This window comes from Myotis yumanensis, unplaced genomic scaffold, assembly GCF_028538775.1.
Source record: "Myotis yumanensis isolate MYYU_CA2020_CCGP unplaced genomic scaffold, mMyoYum1.0.hap1 SCAF_2, whole genome shotgun sequence".
NCBI lineage: Eukaryota > Metazoa > Chordata > Mammalia > Chiroptera > Vespertilionidae > Myotis > Myotis yumanensis.
Window position 1 is genome coordinate 10,842,118 of NW_027223753.1, and position 22,378 is coordinate 10,864,495.

The following is a 22,378-nucleotide window of genomic DNA, read 5'->3' on the forward strand; positions in this document are numbered from 1 at the left end:
AAGACCGGCTTTGAAAGTCAATTCTTTGAAACCAGGGGAGCCAAGGCCTCGAGGGCCTCTCAGAGCAAACAAGCTTTTGGCAAGTTCAGAGAAAAGCAAACTGGATTGAATTTCCCCTCCGACTCACCTGGGGAAGATTCAGGCGGCGTGGTGGCGGGGGCGTCTGGGAGCTTGGCTCCGGGGATGAGCTTAGGGCACGGGGGTCAGGAAGACCCTGAGACCTGCTACCGCCCGTGGTTCCCCTGGCGGCTCAGGATGCTGAGGTTGGCAGGTCTTCCTTGGGCCTGACTTCATTTCCTCGAGGTGCCGATCCAAAGATGACGGGACTTCAGCTTCTTGCCCCGGCTCAGCAGCTAAGTGAGGTGCCGAGGCCGAGTCCTGACCCTGCAGCAGCTGGCGTGTGGGCTGTGTGTGTGGCTGTTCCCACCTGTCAAATGGGGGGGGGGGGTAATAACACCCACAGAAAGGACAGGTGTGTGGGCTTCACCTGCATCAGGGGAGTCCCAGGGGAAGGGAGGATGCTCGGTCTGCACACACCCCTGGCTTTGCAGCAGCCCCAGGAAGCCAGCCCCTCACTAACAATGGAGCCCACGGAGGACGAATCCCAGTGGGTGGATGGATGCTGGAGGATGCAGTTTGAGGACTGAGATTCCGCATAAGGAAATGCACACCCCTTAGTCGCTACAAGTCATGAGGTTCTGGGGGTCAGGAGGCAGTCGCTGGGATGGGGAGCTATGTACTCTGAGAAGGTGGTAGAGGCCGGGGGGCGGTGGGAAGGCGGGGGGGGGGGCGTGTAAATGACCTCCCCAGCCCAGTCCCAGGAGCTCCTGCCCACCTGTCAGCCTCAGCTGGGACCCCTATCCCTGAGCCAGCCCAACCAGCACGGGGAGATGGGGAGGGTCCCATTTTTGCCCTTCTCTTCCCCCAGCCAAGGCCAATGGGACACATGCCCCCTCCCCTGCTCCCAGTTCTCCCCCTCTCTCTGCAATCTCCATGATCCTCCCCCCACGCCCATCTTTTAACCAGGCAGCCTCGGGAGCTGAAGAGGAGATGGGAAAATTCAGGGCAAATCCAGGATCTCTGGGGCAGTGGTTCCCAGCCCTGGCTGCACAGGAGAGTCACCGTGGGCAGCTTTTAAAAATCTCAGTGCCCACGCTGCACCCCCAACCATTACATCAGAGTGGGGAGCAGCCTTTTTTTTTTAAAGCTCCCTGAGGTTTCGAACCCCTGGCCCATGAGTCAGAGCTGCGGATGGTCCAGTCACAGGGATGCCTGAGCCGTGCCCTCCCAGCTTCAAGGTCCTCACCTGCGAAAACCAGGGGCCATCAGAACAGCCAGATGAGAAGGGGGGCCTGTGAGGAAGGCCTGGTACCTAGTAGGTGCTCGTCAAATGCTTGTTAAAGTAATAATGGCTCCCATTCGCGGAGGCCTGCTCCTTGCCAGGTGTTTTGCGTTCATTTACGTACGCTTTTCTCTGGACCGACTCCTGGACAGGCACATCTTCCCCCAGGAGGAGGGTGGCCTTGGTCCTGGGTCGGGGCTGGCAGGTGTGTCGGGGGGCCCTGGAGGAGAGCCCTGGCTGCGTCTTGTTTGGACACGTCTTAGGGAACCTTCGGCAAACATGACTCAGCTGTAGCCAAGTCCCTCCCAGGCCGCCGGCTTCCTCAGGTTTCTCCCCGCGACAAGTTAGGGCCCAGGAGGATGTGGCAAGCGCCTGTGTCGGTTTTCCTGGGAGGCCCCTGGAGGGCTCAGGGGCCAGGGGTCTCTCCTTTGCCTCCCTTTCCTCAGACACTTGCTTTGCCTGAGCACCTACCTGCCTCCTAGATCCTGGGGCTCAGAGAGGCGAAGTGACCAGCCCGAGGTCACCCAGGATTCAAACCTCCCGGTTTCTGGTGTCAAAAGCCATCTCGCTGGGAGCCTGTAGTTCGACATGGGGACAAAGGCACGATGCCTCTGCACACCCAGCCTGGCCAGACACCGCTCGGTTCCTGGCTCTTGGCTTCAGTCTCCCTCTCCTGCCCGCTCCCAGTTCTGGAGCACCTGAGCCTGGTGACAGCCAGTGGCATTGCTGCCAGGCTGGCAGGGGAGGCCCAGGAGGAACCCAGGGCATCTGTAGAGCTGCAGAGCCTGGGTCCCGAGTCCATGGCCTCAAAACCGCGGCCACACAGGCAACACCTTCAGGGGGTCCCTGCCTGCAGAGACCTGCTGTCGCCACCCCCCCACCCTTTGCTGACGTGCCCTGAGAGTGTCTGCAGCTCTCTGGGACCAGAGAGGGAGCCTGACACCAGCCCCAACTCTCCCTCGAATCTGCTGTGTGATCCTGGCTAGTCACATGCCCTCTCTGGGCTCAGTTTACTGTAGGACAATGAGTTGGGAGGAGTGATCTCTCAGGCTGCTCCCAGTTTGAAAAGGTCTCGGACATTAGAGACCAAGTCCATCTGGGGAATGTCCTACGCAGGGCGCAGGGCGCTGTGCCTGCTCCAGGCCCCAGGTGCTGCCTCTCTGAGCCTTGGTTTCCTCGTCTGCAGATGGAGTGATAATAGTTGCAGCATTGCTTAGTGAGCTAATCCCCAAAAGGCCCTCAGCAGTGCCTGGCACAGGAAGCACTTCCGGTAGCTGGGGCAATCGTGGTAATGGTTTCCCTGCTCCCAGAGCCCTGTCTGTAAAGTGGGGGTAATAGGTGCTAGCAGGTGGAGCTGGTGCCAGGATTACATGGGATAGTAAGAGCCCAGCCCTTGGTGCCTGGCGCATGGTCCCAGGTGGTGTAAGATCAGTGATGGGCACAGGTGTGGCTGGGTCCCCGCTCTCCAAGCCCCCTCACGGGAGCAGAGGCGGCAGGAGCTGAGGAGTGGGGGCAGGGAGGGGACAGGCTGGGGTTGCCCTGCTCAGGTACCAAGGGCACTCTGTCCCACACACCCTGAGTGCCAGGCCCCGGGACCTGCTGCACCCTCCCCGCCCTCTTAGCCCGTAGCTGTGGGCATGTCAGCCGCACCGCAGCCCGGCCCTAGGCCAGGCCTCCTTCTCCACCCTCTTGCTTCTCCTGGGACCAGAGCTCTCAAACCCTAATTTATGAAACCTGTGACCTGGAGCCCAGACCCGCACTTCCCTGGGGCCCCCGTCTGTCTGTCCATTCATCTGTCCAGCACATGGCATATCTGGTCTGGCTCCAGGCCCTGGAGGGCAGTGCCAGCCGGCGGTGGGGGCTGCAGGCTCTTTAGATGACAGCCCAGGCCTGCGAGACGCCACCCACCTGGCTCCCTGTCCCATGAGGCACCACTTAAGGGGACGTACCCTGAAAATGTGGAGGGCGAAGGCGGGGCTGGAGATGCCTTCAGAAATGGAGATGGGAGGCATTTGTTTATAATTTACCGCCCGACATGTAACGGGAACCCGATGGGACCAAAGGCCCCACACTCACCCCACTCCTACCTCAAAAGTGCTGGAGCCGGTCCAGTTCTCTGGAGGCAAAAGCACCTCAAAGCATCACAAACCGTTCCGCACCCCACCGCATGCCGCTCGCCTCCACCCGCCCGCTCTGCTAACTTTGCAAGACTCCGCACTGTTCCCCCGACCAGTCGGGCGCCAGCCTTTCTGAGCTGTGGGGCAGGAAGGCGGGGTGGCCAGGGCCGGGGGGTGGGGGGTGGGGGGTGAGGCTTGCTCTCGAGGTAGAAAAGGGCCAGGGAGGCAGTTTGGGAATGCACTAGAATATTCCGGGCCCAAGACAAGCCAAGAGAGGGGGCCGGTGATGGAGGAGAAATCCAGTTTCAATTTTCCTCCAGAGAAAAACGAGAGACAGAATAATTTTCCAGGGGCAGGCCTAAGTAAAACCTCCTTGAGACATTGCGAGTTATTAAAGAGGAGGGAAGAAAAGACGTTGTAAAATCAGTTTGCCTTTAGCGGAACTGTACAATGCACTCTTATTTCCAGGGGAATCTAATTAGAGGGCAGGCGGCCGGCAGTGAGTGGGTGGGAGCTGGAGGCTGGGGCTGTGCGAGGAGGGCGGGGAGGGTAGAGTGGGGCTTTGGGGAGGAGTTCCCTCCCAGCATGGTGCAAGGCTCAGCGGGCTTGGGTTCAGATCCTGAGTCTCAGCTCTGCCTGATGTCTTGGAGTTTGGTGGTGAACCTAAGCTTCCGTTTCTTCAGTTGAAAATGGGACTTGTGCACCTCGTGGGTGGCGTATTTGTCGGGATGAGATGAAGGAATGTGTAGCCAGAGCTTGACTCCCACTGGGTGCTCGATGCGCGTTGATTTCTGCTCTTCCTTCTCCACCCGGCGACCAGCTTCCACGCGTGCGACACCAACACTGTCTGCATCCCGGGCCCCCTGGTTGTCCCCTTCGCTTTCAGAACCTCCCTTCACCATCTCCCCTGTCTTGCCCCACCGACCCTCTGCCACCAGATCCCCTGTAGTCGGCAAACTGCAGCTCGAGAGCCACATGCGGTTCTTTGGCCCCTTGAGTGTGGCTCTTCCACAAACTACCATGTGCGGGCGCACGTACAGTGCGATTGAAACTTCGTGGCCCATGTGCAGAAGTCGGTTTTCGGCCTGGGCGAGTCTATTTTGAAGTACTGTTCATATTTGGCTCTGTTGACTAATGAGTTTGCCAACCACTGCCCTAGCTTCCCCGATCACCCTTCTTGCTCAGCCTCTGTCGGAGGCCACCAACCCATCCATCCTCCTCCCCCCACCCGGCCTCTTGGAGGATACTTAAGGTTATTTTAGCCCAGCCGGCCGGCGTGGCTCCGTGGTTGAGCATGGGCCTATGAACCAAAAGGTCACCGTTCGATTCCCGGTCAGGGCACATGCCCGGATGGCGGGCTCGATCCCCAGTGGGGGGCGTGCAGGAGGCAGCCGATCGACGATTCTCTCTCATCATTGATGTTTCTCTCTCTCTCTCTCCCTCTCCCTTCTTCTCTAAAATCAATAAAAATATATTTTTTAAAAAGATTATTTTATTAAGAGATCGATGATTTTGCTTAGAAATATGTAACGGAGAGCGGATGTCCGGAATCGTGAGCACCCGTGCACGCCCCGCACACTGGCAGGACCAGGGCTGGCAGGAACGTGTGTCCCTCCACGTCGACCTCCCCAAGCACAGGACCCAGCGTCCCCCACACCCATCCGTATCTCCAATGCTGCTTCCCCTCCCACCAAATGCAGCCCAGGCATCGGAGGGAGAGGAGGAAGGAGGCGAAGGGGGGTAGAAAAAGAAGCATTGGCGGGTGAATGTTGGGCAGTTTCCAAGGTCTTTCCGCTGTCCTCACTTAAAGAAAGGGAGCCGGTGGGGGGGGGAGGGGGGCGGGAAAGGGGAGGGCAAATGGGGTCTGTATGTGGTTTCAGACTCCCAATGGATGTCAGTTCAAGTCCTGGCCCAGCCACATAGAGCTGTGTGGCCTTGGGTAAGTCATTGCCCTCTCTGAGTCCCATCCTTAGAGCTGGTTTAATGTCGGTAAAGCCTGCCCGCCGGGTCTGGGCCCTGTGAGTGCCAGTTATGCCTGCCGAGCACAGTACCTGGCACGGGGGGAAGCGCATCACCGATGCTCCATTTTCTCTCCCCAGAGGACCACCTGTTCTTCTGAACTGGGAAGCCCCACCCCGCACCCTCAGCGCCTTAAATGAGACTGTTTTTCCCACCCCCAGATATCGAAAAGCATGCTTTGTCCTCTGAGAACCAGTGTGTTTGCAGATCCCACCCCCTCCCTGCTGTTTAATGTAACAGCTCTGGCTGGCCACAGTTGGGGGAAAATCACATTATTCTTTCAAGATTCAGCAAACTGGGCCCAGAACAATAATTGCCCCAGGGTGCGAGTAACAGATTTTATTTTTATTGATCAAAAAACATTTTTTATCAAAAACACATCAGATGAGAAAAGGCGTAAGCAGCAGGATCAAATTGAATTTTAACTCCTTTAAAAACTGGCTCCCTCCAGCAACCCATTCCCAAAGATGTCGGGGTCTGCAGTGAGATGCTCTCGGCCTGCGGGGGGGGGGGGGGGGGGGGGGGCAGGGGGACTCCCCGGGCAGTGGGGCGGCTGTGCAGGCAGCACTGAGACGCCCCATTTGCATTTGGTCCGCCTTCCAGTGGACCAAACATCTGGGTACAGGCTGGGGGATTGAGTGGAGTACCCGGTGTGGGTTTGCAGAGCGCTGATCCTCCGGACCTCTTGGAACTGTTCAGCTGGCTAGCCGCGGCGTTCAGCCTGGGCCAGGTGTCTGGCGTTGCATAAATACATCTTTAATGAGATGGTCGTGCAGGATGAGCCCAGCACACTTACGCACGGGTTTGGAGAGCAAACCGTCGTTGGCATCTGTCGGAACATTGCAAGTTGGTGCATTGGTCTGGGCATGCGGGAGGGGCGATGCATTCATTCTTAAATGTGTGTTTGTTCGTTCATTCGTTCGTTCAATACATGTGTGGAGTTCTTCCCATGGACAAGTGCTCTTCTGGGCCTTGGGAATAAAGCAGTGAACAAAACGGATACAATTCCTCATCCTCCTGGAGAAGAAATACTGCCCCATCTGAATTATTCAGGCTGGGAGGCTGGGAGGTGGGCCATGGAGGAGGCAGGTGTCGGGCGTGGTCCCTGACTTCAGCCTTTTAAAGGCCACTCTCCTGAGACTGTGACCACTCTTGCCCTTGCTAATCTGATGGCTGAATTCAAAGGGGAAGGTGGGGGCAGAGGGAGGGAAGGAAAGAGGACTTAGGTAAGAGCCCGGAGGAGAGAAGCGGTGGAAGTAGGTGGGTTCGGAGGCTGGGGCGGGTCAAGGGGTAGGTTGGGTCTTGGTCAGGGCTCCAGGCAACCTGGGCTGTGGTCTATGGAGCATCTGCCGATGCAGCCACCATGGCAGGCAGCAGGAGTTCACCTGCCAAGCTTGCCCCTGGCTGCACACACCTTGGGCTGAGTGCCTCTCCCCGCACCCCGCCCTCCAGTGTGAAATTGACCCAGAGTTTTGGAGCCCTGGGGGCTGAGGGCGTGGCACCCTCTTTCAGGCCCTCAATTCCCATTCTGATGATTGCAAAGAAGTTGCATGGTTTTCTCCTTCCACAGAGCAGGATGCTTTTCTTTTTTAGCTCTTTCGATGCCCCCCCCCCCCCCCCCCCCCCCCCCGCCGAGTTCTGTAGCACAGTGGTTCTCAAACTTGGGTCCCCTGGGCCAGCAGTGGCGGCAGCAGCCTCACCAGGGAAATCAACTTCTTAGACCCCACCTTCTGCATCAGAACTCCCGCAGGGGCTCGGCCATCATGCCCTCCAGGGGATTCTGATGCCCTGAAGATGCCAGGCAGGCCACTTGGTTTCCTTTTAAAATGCACTCTGTGGCTTCGGTGCCGAACCGTCCCGGGTTTGAAGGGAGGCTCTGCCTCCGAGCATCTGAGCAGGTCTGCACAGCTCTCCGAGCGCTCACACAGAGCACCGGCCCCGAGACGATGGTGAATACGCCGTGGGAAGACATGATGCCTCAGCTCCCGGGACACAGTAGACCTGCCTGCCACCCCTTCTTCCTCTTGTCGCTGGTTGCCGGACAGAAGCCACCCTGTGCAAGTCGACGAACGTGTTCAACAGGGCAAGTGCTGAGCAGCCTTGAAAACTCAACCTCACCAGCTCCGGGAGCAAGAGAATCAGAGCTTCTCAGAGTCACAGAACCGTCAGATATCAGACCCAAAGGGAACCAAGTCCAATATCTCAGAGGCTCCCCGAGGCCGTGTACCTGGCCCTGGTGACACAGCACGTCAGAGCTATCCCTCTTGTCCCCCTGCCCCCTTCCGACCACACAGCCGCCTCCTTCCATCTCTGTCCTGCCCTCTGAGTCACGTGCATCTGCACAGAGACTCACAGCCAGGGAGCCCCACATGCTCTTTGCAGATATCTCTTGAAGGTGGGCATCACGTCCATTTCGTTCTCTGCTCTATCAGCCCAGCTAGTTAGTTCAGCACCTACTCATGTCCAGCGCTACGTGCTGAGTGGATGCATTCCTGTCTTGAAGGTGTGGCCCCGAGTTGGAGTTTTTCTTTGGTTCTTCGCCTCATGCCAGTTTCTCTGGGGCAGGCACCTGGGCAGGGGGAGAGGACAGCAGCCCCAGGGGCACCCCTGCCCTTGGTGGGTGCGGGTGATGCCTCCATGGGCCCACGAGCATCTCGGCACCGGACCTGGCTCCCGCCGGTACGTGCTTCAGGACCTAGGTTTTCCAGGGCTGCGCATCCGCCTGACATAATACGTAACAGTAATTAAGAAATAAGCCGCCTTGCCCAGCTTCACAGCGATCATTTGGCTAAGTAACGACCATGGTCCAGTGCCTCAAAAATCACCATTAGAGTACGCTCCTTAGGGCCATAAAATTTCTCGTTTTCTGCCTTTCATCGGCCTCCCCCTGCAGCCTGCGCCCGGCTTTATTTATACATTCGTCCTCAAACAATGGCAATAAACCCTTTCCCAGCGTGTTGCAAATCAGAAATTTGTCCACATTTTTCCACCACCTTCCACTGCGGACCTGCTCTGCCTGGGAACGGCCCCGCCAGGCCAGCTGCAGCGGCTGGGCTGCAGTAGATTGATGGGGGCACAACGGGATGGGGCTGCTGGGGAGAGAGGGTGGGGAGGGGGCAGCGGGAGAATGCACCATGAAAGGCCTTTGGCTGCCCAGCGACCAGCCTGGGACACAAGGGGCTGTGACTGGCGCAGGGGGAGGGGCACGGAGGGGAGAGTTAAGTTTCCCCACCCCCTTCCCCTAAGAGAAGAAGAAGGGCCTAGAGCAGCCATGGGCAAACTACGCCCGTTTGAAATGAATAAAACTAAAAAAAAAAAAAAAAAAAAAAGACCGTACCCTTTTATGTAATGATGTTTCCTTTGAATTTATATTAGTTCACACAAACACTCCATCCATGCTTTTGTTCCGGCCCTCCGGTCCAGTTTAAGAACCCATTGTGGCCCTCGAGTCAAAAAGTTCACCCACCCCTGGCCTAGAGACTACTGGGAAGCAGGCTTGGCCCCAGGCAGGATCTGAGGGCGATAAAATCCACCCCTCTTGCCCCCCAGGAATCAGGTGATCGCAGGGTGTCCTGCAGTCCCCACTGTAGAGCCCCAGTCCCCTCTGGAGCTCCTCACTGCCCACGTGGACCAATCATTCTTTCCTCCAGCCACAGGCATTTCCTGAAAGCCCTACTGTGTGCCGGCTCTGCAGTGTGAAGTAATGAATGAATCGGCTACAGCCCGGGCCTCCTTCTCAGGGTTACTCTTAGAGATCCAGGAGGACCTCTTGTTTGGGGGGCTCAGAGAGGGCTTAGACTTGCCAAGGGTCACACAGCAAGTTGAAGGCAAAGTCAGACAAACTTCAGGGTGCAAATCACGAGCCCCCTAGTCTTTCCAGCCAGCCCCCAGGCTCCCCGGGGACCCTCCTCTGGGCAAGGTAATAGTCCTGTCATCTGACTGGGGGCCTGGGGGTGGGCTGGGGGCCTGTAGCCGGTTTGGGGGGCACTTCCGCAGTGACCAGCTGATGGCTTTGGCCTTGGTCTGGGGAGGGAAGGCTGCTCTGCTCCGTGTGCTGCCAGGTAAAGCTTTTGCTTCTGAGGAGGGAGGGCGGCCTCCGTGAAAGTCCCTCACCCGGGGGCAGGACGTGCCCCTTGCTTTTCCCGTGATCCTCTTGACTTCCGTAGCTGCTCTGGATCAGCCCGCAGCTCTGCCACCTTTAGGAGAGTGGTTCTCTCTAAAAGGTGCAGGATCAGCCTGGCCGGCGTGGCTCAGTGGTGGAGCGTTGACCTATGAACCATGAGGTCACAGTTCAATTCCCAGTCCGGGCACATGTCTGGGTTGGGGGCTTGATCTCTGGTGTGGGGTGCAGGAGGCAGCCAATCAATGATTCTAATCATTGATGTTCCCTCTCCCTCTCCCCCTCCCTCCTCCTCTTCCTCCCCCTCCCACTCCCCCTCCCGCTCCCTCTCTGAAATCAATAAAGCAGTGGTTCTCAACCTTCTGGCTCTTTAAATACAGTTCCTCATGTTGTGACCCAACTATAAAATTATTTTCATTGCTACTTCATAACTGTAGTTTTGCTACTGTTATGAATCGTCATGTAAATATCTGATATGCAGGATGGTCTTAGGCAACCCCTGTGAAAGGGTTGATCGACCCCCAAACGGGTCCCGACCCACAGGTTGAGAACCGCTGCAATAAAGATATATATTTAAAAAAATGTGGTGGTGAAATGTCACTGCTGGAGCTTTTGTCAGTGGGGTCTGTGGGGTGCCCGGCAGGAGCTCAGGAGCTACCAGTTGGGCCATGCTCCTCTGTGCACCATGACCCGCAATGCAACGTTAGTTTTCAGAGTTTCCTTTTTAAACAAAGATGGAGGTGGGGTGGGTGGGAATTGCATGGAGGGGAGTGAGCCCGAGGGAGAGAAATCCATGCAGTTCCGACTCGACTTTGGGGAAGTTTGAGCCCCAACGTGTCTGTGACAGCAGGGGCCACGGTCTCTTTGTTTACCACCAGGCCACTTTTCATCCCTCCTTTGGCTACACTTCCAGTTAGAACTGTTCTTAGCAGCTTCTAGAATGATAACCATCGAGCTGTTCCCAGTCACCCTGCCCTGGGGTAGCACCCAGTCATTATAGAAGGAACACAGTTTCCAGCCTCAGGGAACTCCCAGCCTCAGTGCGAAACCGCCATCTCTACGCGGGGCGTCCCCGGTTTGATGGGGGAAACCGAGTTCCCACACTCAGGAAGTTCAGATGACCCTTTTACAAACAGGGTGATGGGGTGTATTTGGGAAACAGAAGAGCCGCACTGAAAGTTCGTTGCCAGTCTCCAGCAGGGGTCGGTGCCAGGGGCCGAGAGGATGGCACAGGTGGCAGGTGCCACAGGGATTCACGGAGAACTCTCTGGGCATGACAGTCCCGGAGAACTTCATGGACTCGGTGGCCCTCGAGCCTGGATTTGAAGAGTGGGGGAGGGAGACAGTAGGAAACTGTGAGGGTGCCACCCCAGGCCACAGCGGTAGATGGCCCCGGAAGTGCCCTGCAGGGACAGGCACGTGTGGGCCCAGCACAAGGGGCACCTTGAGGACCAGGCTCACAAGTGCCACCTGGTGAAGAGGGGCCTCTGAGCCAGTTGTGGGGGTCTCACTGGCACTCTGTCATTGAACTAGTTACCCCTTTGAGCCTCAGTTTCCTCATCTGTAAAATGGGCTGATAATAACATTCACTAATAACGGTCCTTACCTCTTAGGGTTGTAGTGGGAAACCAGGACTTGCTACAGGAAAGGCACGTGGAAGCTCCAAGTTCGTGCACAGCTATTTTTGTTCATTCTCTGTAGCCTTTACGCCCAGTCCTGCTGTAGGAGACTGTGTGTGATCACATAGCCCTGGCTTCGGGGTACTGGGAGCCCCTGGTTTAAGGACTGAGCCCAGAGGCAGGGGGTTCGATGGACAGAGGGAGGCAGGGGCTGGGGTCCTGAGGCCACTTTTCATCCCTCCTTTGACAACTTTCCAACTGGCTGCACCCCCCCCCCCCTCCCCAGTGCTCCAACACCAATGGGGGCGGGGCGAGAAGGGGAGGGGCGAAGGAGGGTCCGGCAGGCTTGACTTCTCAGGCATATGGTCCTTTCACTCTGCCTTTGTGGGGTGCTGACGGGTGGCCGGGTTGCCTTTTCCTGGCCATGCCCGGCAGCTTCATCTGGCCACAGGGGCCCCAGCTGCTGCTTTTTCCCCTTCGCTGGTTTTAAAGCCTCCCCAGGCCCAGCTTCCTGAGCGTCTGTCTCCCTCTGGGGCCCTTAGCACCTGCCAGCATTTGTGTACCAGCTGCAGCACTTACCTGAGACTCCGGCACCCTCTCCTCTCACGGGCACCATTTGCACCTGGAATGGCTTTCCCTGGAGATGGGATGGGATGTGGAGGCTGTGGGCGTGGCTGGGGTTGTGCAGAGCCCCCACCATGGTAGAGTAAGGAAGGGATGGCAAAGGGGTATTCATTCATGCATTCATTCATTCATTCATTCATGCATTCATTCATCCCCATTTTAGAAATAGAATGTTGCTTGGGAGTTAAAAAGCACGTCTAGCATCGATAGCTCTTAGGAGGCAGATCCAGAATTCACAGGAATCCCAGGTCCATCTGACCCCACAGCTTCTCTTCCCACCTCCCCCCAGTGTCTGCCTGCGGCGGCTTCGGCCGTGCTCCATAAGACAGACCCCGTGGCAAGCCCCCTTTCAGGAGCTGGCAGAGAGAGCTCTGCCCGTTGCCCACTGAAGAAGTCAAAGAAAACTGATTGTTTTCAGGGTTGTCTTAAAGTCACAGGGAGAGTGTGAAAGGGGACAGTGAGCTGAGCCCCTCTGATGGTGGGCTTGCTCCGGCCTCTCAGGCGCCTGCCTACCTGCCCCGCCTCCTGCCCTCCCCCATCCACAGCTGCTGCCCCTTCCAAACTCCACATTTGCTAACCTGTTGCCTAGGACACCAACAGGTTCAGGAGACTGAGTTGGAGGGTCCGCACGGCATCTTCATCGTCACTCCTTGCCTTAAGGGCAGGTGACCCTCAGTTTGGGACTCGGCTCCCAGTAAGTCTTCTCTTTCGCCTTTGCCTCCAAGGGTTCCAGCCCCCTACAAGCCCTCGCTCCTCACCCATTGGTGGCTTGTGCTTGGTTCACAGTTTCATGCAGAGAAGCTCCGGATCCCCCGTGAGAAAGCATGGCTCTGAATGCCGGCAAGGCAACCACACGGTACCATGTCAAGCAGTACTACTTCCTCCTTCCTAGATCTGCCCCTTCCTGGGAGGCATGTAGAAAGAGCTCCCTCTAGGGGCTGAGAACCGCATTGTGCTGTTGGTACTGAAGCCATAATCAGGTTCAGAGTAAAAAAAAGGGGTGGGGGCGTGGGGGGAAGAAACAGCCTGATGGGTTAGATGGGGGCTTCCCAGAGAAGGGTCAGTTTTGTCAAATTTCGGTTGCAAGCTTTCTAAGCGCACTTCCCCCGCTTCCTCCTCTCCTTGAGTTGGGAGAGTGAAGTTGGGCCAGCTGACGCATCTCAGGGCCTGAGGACTCGCATAGGATTTGAAGGTAGGTAGGACCTATTTGGGTTCCCACCTTCCGGTGCCTCGCATCCCCCTGGAGGCCTCGAGAGAGCAGGCCTGCGGTGCATTAAATGCAGATGGTTTTGCTGAGTCCCGGCAACGTGGGCACCTCACACCCAGATAGACGAGGACGCTGTCCGGGAGGGGTGATGCCCAGCTGAGTCGGAAAGGGTGAGGAGTCACGGAAAAGCCAAGGAGTCGGAAGGCTGAGACGGGAAGGGCAGCCATGGAAGAGTTCAGAACGGTCACCAAGAGCAGAGATGTGTCACTGGAGACCACGGCTGAGATCAGCCACGCCCCAGCATCCCCAGGTGCCTGATTACTACACGTGGATGTGAAAGCTGGACAGTGACGAAGGCCGGTAGGAAAGCACGGATTCGTCTGAGGCCTGGTGTTGGAGGAGAGCTCTCCGGACACCCTGGACCGCCAGAAAGATGGACAGATGGGTCCCAGAGCACAGTAAGCCCCGGAACATGCCTGGAGGCAGAAACGACCACACGGAGGCTGTCCTGCACTGGGCGCCTCAGGAGAAATAATGCTGGGAAGCATGGAAGGCGGCAGGAGAGGTGGGAGGCCAGACATGAGGTGGGTTTTCGTAAAACAAGCCACAGGCCCGAGTGCCCAGGAGCCGAGCAGGGGCGGGATATTGTGGACGTCATTCATTCATAGGGTCTCCAGGAGTGGGAGCCTCTGAAACAGCATGTAACACACACGCGTGTCCCTGGCACTGCTCCGTGTGCTTTCACCTCCTCACGCGTCCACTCATTCATTTATCCCGCAAGTACTTGAGCGCCCACTTTGTGCCCAACCCTGGAGAGTCAGCAGCGAACAAAGAAGACGAAAACACCCACCCCGCATGGAGCGTGCGCTCTGGGGACAGTGGGGGGCAGGGAGCTGGGGACACACAGTGGAGTAGAGTGTTTAGCGCGTGAGATTGCGACACGGACTGTGGAGAAATGCAAAGCAAGGCGGGTGCATGGGGCCCTACTCTTGTCCATGTCTTACACGTGGAATCCACAGAACCAGGCCAGCTGTGCCAGGAGCCTGTGCTTTTCAATGCCCCCTCTGCGTGGCCCAGCCCCCCTGGAAAAGGCAGGCCATGGGGGGCTTGGGAGGGGCTCCAGGCGGAGGACCCAGCCTCTGCAAAGGAGGACCCAGCCTCTGCAAAGGCCTGCAGTCACTGGGGCTGCTGGCGTCCAGGGAGGGTGGGGTGTGGGGTAGGTTGGGGGCTCACAGGGCCCCTGAATCTCCTGGCTTTGGCTCTGAGCTGGTTGCATGTGAGGTGTGAAGGGAGAGGAGAGCGGTGTTAGGAGGAGCGCCAGGTCTGCCCTGTGGGTGCTGGGTGGCGGGGCCGAGATGGGCACCCAGGAGAAGTTCAGGCAGAGGGGGTGGCCAGGAGGAGGTCGCTTCCGGGAGGTCTGTCTTGGGGTCCGAGCCCCACCTCTCCGTCTGGTCCCCGTCGCCCGGCCCCGTGTGCGGGTGAGGTGGGGGTGGGCTCCTGCAGACATTACCTAGATGCGCGCACCACAGGCCGGTTACAGCTGAGCGGTTCCAGGGAGGGGTGCGCGGGAGGGCGCCGCCTGGCCCTGGCTGTCCGGGCCCCCAGCTGAGCTGTAAATGACTTTTCCATTTGCAGAGACCTGCGCCCAGGCCTGTTTGGTATTCAGGGACGCCCGGTCCGCACTCGCCAGCTCCCGGCTCTGCCCGAATTACTTGATTAAAACGCATATCAACTATTATGTGATTCGCTTCTCTGCCGCAGCTCGAGCCGGCCTGTGTTAAACTGTAATAAAGGCTGGGGTGGGAGGCGGCAGGGACGGGAGCACAGGAACGGGGGTGGGAGGGTGTCTGTGGGGGTGGGGGCTCTGAGAGAAGGACTCCACACCGTAAGGCCATTGCCGGTCCAGAAATTCTGACGAGGATTTGGAGATGGGTCCACTCCCTCCTGCAGGTCCAGAAACTGTGACCGTCTCATTTCCAGGCTTTTCCTTGGGCAAAGGGAGAGCAGGGAAGGCTTGGGGGGCGGGGATGGAGAACAGCCACCTGGGTTGGTTTCCATGATCAGAAACGGAATCCTCCATCCCCGGGAATTCACTGCGGCGAAGTGGACTGTCGCTGGGCTGGGAGTCCTGAGCCCTGGGTTTCCCTCCCAGGCCCACTCCCCTGGGATTCCACCGAGCATCTGGGAAATGGGGCTACTCCTGCTGGTCTGGCCCTCCGGGGCTCGGGACAAACCGTGTCAGGTCAGTGAAAGGCTTGTGCACTGTAGGATGCGTGCACAAGCTCACGGTGCTGACTGTTGCCTTGAGGAAGGACTATTTCAAAGAAACTTTGCCATCATCCCTCGAAGCCCTATTCATCCGAGAAGCCTTTATTGAGCACCTGCTGTGTGCGGGCACCGCCCCTGTTGCAGTCACGGGGCTCCTGGGGCAGTGGAGCCCAGTCACCCAGAGAAGGCGAGTTTGGTGTCTCCCAATGAGCTTGGAGAGCCCCGAGTATTGGAGAGCCTGACGGGCCCAGGAAGTCATGCTGGGGGCACCCAAGAGCTGGGCTCTGCTGGCTGAGCAGGTGGTTCCTGGTGGTGGAAAGGCGTTCCAAGCAGAGGAAGCTCCCGTTCAGAAGCTGGAGCGTGGGAGACGGCCTGGCTCGGTCATCGTAGGAGGCCGAGAGCTGGACGGTACCACATGGAGAGGCAGGGTGCGTCAGACACGGGCAGGAGGGCGCGTGTGGTGAGGCCTCACTGGTGTATCGAGGCTTCCAGGGTCAGTGGCTGTGAAAGCTGGTGGTCTCCAGAGGAGGGGGGAGGCTGGGGTGGGGGCTGTGGGGCTGCCCCAGCCATATGCTCCCCATTTCCAGCAGCCTGGCCTGGGCTGGCCTTTACCTGAGCAGACTTCATCCTGCCCACCCTTAGGGTCCATCCTCTCTCCCACCACCCGTCCCTCACTCCCTCCGCAGGCTGTTCTGTGGGTCACATGTTTCACACCTGCCCTGGCCCCGATTCACCTGGGGGCTGGGTTTCCTTCATCGGACTGGGAACGTCCCAGAACGGGGGGGATACCTGATCGCTCTCCCATCAGATGGGGAGCTTCCTAAGACAGAGGCTGTTTCCCCCCCAAAAGGTTGGGAGAGCCCCACGGTGGGGCTGGTTTTCTTCCTTGCTCTGTATGGGACTCCCCGCATCCCTAAGCAGAGAGAGGACCCGGAACCCAGGAGGGTCCCTCCCCATATCCCTCTCTTTCGGGGGTGGGGGTGGGGTGGGGGTCCTATCTCCAGCACCAGCCTGTCCCGCCTCCTCGAATCTTCCCGTCGCACAGCTGCTGGAGGCAGGAGACAGGGCTGCAGCTGGCCAGGACGCTGCTCCCCTGCCCGCCTCTGTGCAGCTTCCCTTTAATGAATGCGCTCCCATGTCCCCTCGCCCACAGCCCCTCCCTGTGCCAGCTGCCCGGGCTTTTGCTGCGTGGAGGACTCAGCCCCAGCCATCGGGGCCTCTCTGTGGCCAAGTCCACCTAATCCTGTTGATTAATTTAACTCTGAGACTAATGGGTTCCAGAGGCGGGGAGAGCATCATTGGGGAAACTGGAGCGAGGGCGGGGTGGCATCAGGGCTCTTTGCAAGTGAGCCCCCCTCTCTCAGGCTGCTTTGGTCCTGCACCCACCCTCTACCCTTTCTGCAATCACCATCACCATCACCACCACCACCACCAGCAGCATCCTTCATGTGCGTGCCCTGCTACGGCTCCCGACGATCCCCGCAGTCTACATGTCATTCCATTCTCCCAGCAGCCCCGTGGGGCCCGCCGGCATGTATCATCCTCTTCATTTTCACAACTGGGAAAACCGGGGTCCAGCGGGGAAGCCACTGATCCCAGGCCACACAGTGAGGGGGAGACAGAGCCCAGCATCCGGGTGTCAGGCCTCCCAGACCAGGACTCCTGACTAGACCAGAGCTGCCCCAGACGGCGCCCCAAGTCCCCCCAATCTATCCTTCTTCCCCTTCCTTCTCCAGGAGTGAGCATGGACTTACAGGCTGTGTGGCCTCCATCAAGTTACTGAACCTCTCTGAGCCTTTCCCCCTCTTTGTAAAAGCGCCAGTAGCCCAGCCCAGCTGTGCAGCTGGCACAGACCAAGAAGGCTGTCTTCCCTGGGCTGGGCCAGGGCGGAGGCCTGGAGTCACAGAGTCCAGGTCCCTTCGGCCTCTCTCCATCTCTGGCTCGTGGGACAGAGCCTTGCTCTCTCCACTCAGCATCCAGAGAGTTGTTATGGCAACCGTCAGCATCCTAGAGGAGCCTTTCAACCCACAGAGGCCTGAGGGCCCTCCTTTGCCTTCCCCAGTCTGGTTTTGGTCTGGGCAGCTCTCTGGGCCCCCGGAGACCCCAGATCTGTGCTGAACAAGGGGTGGGAGGAGCAGGGAGATGAGGAGGAAGGAGACTCAGACTCCACGGTGAGTCTAGAAAGCTGCCGGAGTTTGGAGGGCCAGGGCATTGGATGCGCACGGGGCCTGCGTGGGCACTGAGGCTGGGCAGGGCAGTGTCGGAAGCACCTTGAACGCATCCCGCGGCCGGTCAGTTGCTAACTGCATTCATGCTTTTGGGTACAGCCCCAGGGCCTGTTCTACTCTTTCCTTAAAAATTTTCTTTATACGAAAGCACCTTAAACAACGGAATTCAAGGAAACAAATGCTCTCATGATTGGAAAGTGAGTATCATGTCCTGTACATCAGTGGGAACCATGAAAACAATGTTGTTAGTTCTACTAGAGGCGGGTCCTCTCCTTGTCAGAAAGAGAGAACAGCAGTGTTAAATGTGTACTGTCCTGTGTGTAGCCACCAGCCACACCTGGCTGCGTAAATGTGAATGAAAGTGAAATAACAGGAAACATTCAGTTCTTCAGTTGCACTAGACACGTGTCCAGTGCTTGTTCCGCGTGGCCGATACCACCACGTGGAAGCACGCAGGACCGAGCGTCCCCCATCGCGGCGTTGCTGGACAGCGTGGCTCTGGACGGAACTGAGGCTGAGTCAGACTGGGATGCCTCCGAGAACAGAGCCACCGGTCCTTCTCACTCAGCTCCTGGGTGCCCACTGGAGGGGGGAGTCCGGTGCCCCGTTCACCAGCGGGCGGGCCTCCTCCCTGCCTGCCTGCCGCTCCCTGCACCTCCTTCCAAGGCCCCGAGGGCCCCCTCTCCTCGCCACTGTCAGAAAACTGAGGCTACGCAGTGAGTTTCAGGAAACGAATCCTTGCGATTAGTTGTCTTTGGCTCTGAGCCCCAGACGTGCTGGGGAAGGTGCCCCGGCTGCCAGCTGTGCCCCCTGTGGCCGCCTCTCAGTGATGGGTTGACAGGCAGCTGGGAAAGGGCGGATGAGGGGGATGGATCCAACCCCAGTCTCTGCCTTTAGGAACGAGGCCCGCCACGATGAAGGGAGGGCTCCCTTGCCTGTGGTTCCCTTATTGTCACAATCAGGGACAGCCTGGCAGTGACAGATCAAAAGCAGGCATGACCGTCCAGTGGCCAAGGCAGCAGGACGGAGGGGTGGCATGCAGGTGGAAGGGCACTGCTCCATGAGAGCACGACCCCTCGTGCCCTTCGACACACTAGGCCTTTGCACACGCTCTCCCCCTCTGCCTGGATGCCTTTCCCTCACCTCCAGGTGACATCGAAGAGGCTGCATGAGGTTATTGGGGGTGGGGGTGGAGGTGGGGAGGTTGTCCCTCGTGGGAGGACCCTGGGCCTATTCACTGAACCAACATTTGAAACAATTGGGTTAAGAACAGGGGTGGAGACGGGACACTATTGCATTTGCTGCCTCCATCCCTCCCTCCCTTCCTGCCTCTCTCCTTTCCTCCATTTTTGCAATCTCTCCCCCAAATGCAATAATGTTGTTGTTTAAATGGTCATTTTAAAAATACTAAACTATAAACAAATATAAAGAAGAAAAACAAAAGTTCCACCACCCGGAGGTTAACATCTGCTGATCTTGGACTGTAGTGTTCCATAACGTGTCCCCCACCTGCTTGTACCTGCCCTTTTTCTTTTTTTAAAAATATATTTTTATTGATTTCAGAGGGAAATGGAGAGGGATCGAGATAGAAACATCAATGATGAGAGAGAATCATTGATTGGCTGCCTCCTGCACGCCCCTCAGTGGGGATTGAGCCCACAACCCAGGTATGTGCCCTTGACCAGAACTGAACCTGGAATCCTTCAGTCCGCAGGCCGACGCTCTATCCACGGAGCCAAACAAGCCAGGGCTGCCCTTTTTCTTACCTTCAGGATTATTCAGGGGTCATTCATATGCCACCAAGTTATCTCGTTTTCAGGGAATGTGGTTCTAGAAATGTTGACACATGTTCTTCATCATGAAACCACCCCCTGCCTCCTATGTCACCACATCCTTCCTGTCCGTGGAAATCACCGAAATGCCCGACTGCAGGGGAGTCTCGTCTTTCGGGAATGACTGTGCCATAAAGTGTTGAGCCAGGCCCCCAGGGCTGGGCATGGGGTCGCTTCCCGCTCTTCCTTCTGATAAGCAATGCCCGGTGCTCCAAGGGGGATGCTCCCTCGGTACGGAGATGGGCTGGAAGCGGGGCCCAGCGCACCCCTCCACCTCACCAGGCCGCCCTCTCCCTCCCTCTCGCCTGGCCGTAGGGAACCGGCTGGACGAGGGCTCAGACGTGGAGTCGGAACCGGACCTCCCTCTGAAGCGCAAGCAGCGCCGCAGTCGGACCACGTTCACGGCGGAGCAGCTGGAGGAGCTGGAGAAGGCCTTCGAGAGGACGCACTACCCGGACATCTACACCCGCGAGGAGCTGGCACAGAGGACCAAGCTGACTGAGGCGCGCGTCCAGGTGAGGAGGCGTCTCGGGTTGGCACTGCGGCCCTAACCCAGAGGCTGGAATGAAGGAAGTGGGGTGGCCAGGGTCTGAGGGCTCACTGGGCCCCCAGGGAGTTCTGAGCAAGTGGTCTGAGGACCCTGTAGACCAATGATGCCACCAGCAATTGATGCAGAGGAAGTGGGCAGCAAGCGTTGGTTGACTGACTGACTGACTGATGGAGGGGGAAGCCGGAAGCTGCGGCGAGGCCTGCTGACATCTCTCCAGGCAACAAATACTTTAAAGAAAAGATGAGCGGAGGGATGGAGGGAAAGAGGCAGAGGAAGAGAAGAGCTCAAGGGAGGGAGAAAGGAAAAGGGAAGGAGAGAGAAAAGAAGAAAGAGAGGGCCCTAACCGGTTTGGCTCAGTGGATAGAGCGTCCGCCTGCGGCCTGAAGGGTCCCAGGTTCGATTCCAGTCAAGGGCATGTACCTTGGTTGCGGGCACATCCCCAGGAGGGGGTGTGCAGGAGGCAGCTGATCAATGTTTCTCTCTCATGGATGTTTCTAACTCTATCCTTCTCCCTCTTCTCTGTAAAAAAATCAATAAAAAAAAATTTTTTTTAAAAAGAGAGGGTGGAAAGGAGGGAGGGAGGAAGAAGGAAGGAAGAGAAGAAGGAAGGGCAGTAGCTCAACTAGAAGAGAGGGCTCAGAGAGAACAAAAATCTCCAAATCTCTGATGAGGGGAGAAAGTAGTTTGGAGGAAAATTTCTGAACAGGCCTAGCTTCCTAAGATGGGTAATGAGTTTCCCGTTATGGGAAGCATGCAGGCAGACTGGGCAGGCATGGTGGGTTCCTGGTGGGTTAGAAACATCAGAAGAGGGTGGCTCACCTGCTTCACGCCCTGGAGTGTCAGGTCCCTAGCCAGCAGGGGTGGAGGAGGGGGAGTGCAGAGAGAGCAGAGCCTACTGGGGTGCAGGCCTGTAGTGGGGTCGGGCTTGCCGCTGAGTGCAGCGAGTGTCCGCCTGCCGGGGAGGGCTCAGGCTGGGTGGTGGAGGAGGAGGTCATGACGGACAGCTCCCGTGGGAACCCATTCCTGGCCTGTCTTCTCCCTGAATGGGGGGTACAGTTCGGCAGAGGGGTCACCCCAAACTGCTCCCTGGGGGCACTTCCATCCGAGGCTAACCAGCCTTTGTTGGGCACCCACCTTGTGGCAGTCACAGGGCTTGGGCTTCTCGTGCATGACCTGGTGGAACCTCAGACCCCCTTGTCAGGGTTGGCGTGGTCACCCCCAAGCTGTGGGTACCGGAGCTGAGGCTGGGAGAAGTGGCATGCCCAGAGGCACAGAGCTGGATTGGGGCTGAGCTGGGCCTGGAGACCCCCCAGAGACCAGGTTCTTACCATCCAGGAAGTAGAAACGGAGTCAGAGCTGGAATCTGAAAGCAATAGGGAAAGTTCTAGAAGCAGAGTGGCATTTAACCACTCCAGGAACCAATGTACCTTCCCCCACCCCCCACCCCCACTCCTGCGGTGGGGGGTGGTGGGCTTGGCTGCCTTTGAGAGAGACCCAAGGGGCAGGGCAGGCGGCAGCAGCCAGCTCATCTCATCGCCTCCCCTCCTCTCCGGGTGATACCCGAGCCTGCCCCTCGGCCTCCCTCCCCTCTGATCCTCCTGCAGCTGTTCTGGGGCACATTCCTCGGTGCTTTCTCATTCCCACGTCTGGGGGCCACGGCTGCTTCCCACCACCTTGAAGCCTGGCCGCTGCTTGTAAAATCCCTGGCTGTCAGGGCAGTGCTTTTATTGGCCCAGGGGACCCAGGAACAGGTGTCACTCAAGGTCCAGGGCGGGAGGGAGGGGGCTGGGAAGAGGGGAACAGACAAACCCAGAGTGAGGGGCCCAGGCAGACATCCTCCACATGCTGACTCCCCTATCAGACTCTGGGCTCCCCCTGGGCAGGGCGGGGTGGGGTCCCCCTCAGACTGTGAGCTCCCAGCCTGAGAGCTTTCCCTGCAGAGGGCAGAACAAGAAATGCTTTTTTTTTTTTAAAGAATGAACAAAGGGTAACAAAACAAAACAAACAGAAATGGAGACAGGAATGATGGGACATTTGGCCTGGAGAAGAGGAGACTTGGAGGACATGGCTGCTCTGCTCTGAGAGGCCCCCAGGGTAGGACCAGGCCAGTAGGGAGATGTCCCAAGTCCCATATAAAGGTCGGCAGAAACGAGAGCACAGGACTGGGAGCCACAGGTCTACGTTCCCCTGGGTTCCTGCCTCTGATCAGCGGCAGCACCTTTAACAAATCAATTTCCTTTCCTGAGACTTAATTTTCCATCTATAAATAAAGGAATTTAACAAAATGATCACTAAGGTCCCCTTAAAGTTCTAGGATCCTGACCGACAATCAGGGCTGCCTTGTGAGGTGATGAGATCCCCGTTACCTGAAGCAATCAAGCAGCAGTGCCACATTCCGTCTATCAGAGACCCCAGAGAGGGTTTCTGCTATGGGTAGTGTGGCAAGGAGCTC

The 22,378-nt window shown here is 57.8% G+C and overlaps 1 protein-coding gene across 2 annotated transcripts in view; it reads left to right on the forward strand.

Moving 5' to 3' along the window:
- Positions 1–22,378, forward strand: part of PAX7 (paired box 7) — a 94,530-nt gene that overhangs the window by 32,935 nt on the left and 39,217 nt on the right. For both annotated transcript variants that reach the window (XM_070403147.1, XM_070403148.1), the window contains exon 5: positions 19,692–19,891. In XM_070403147.1, coding sequence (XP_070259248.1) covers positions 19,692–19,891 — 200 coding nt within the window. The remainder of the gene's footprint in view (positions 1–19,691; positions 19,892–22,378) is intronic.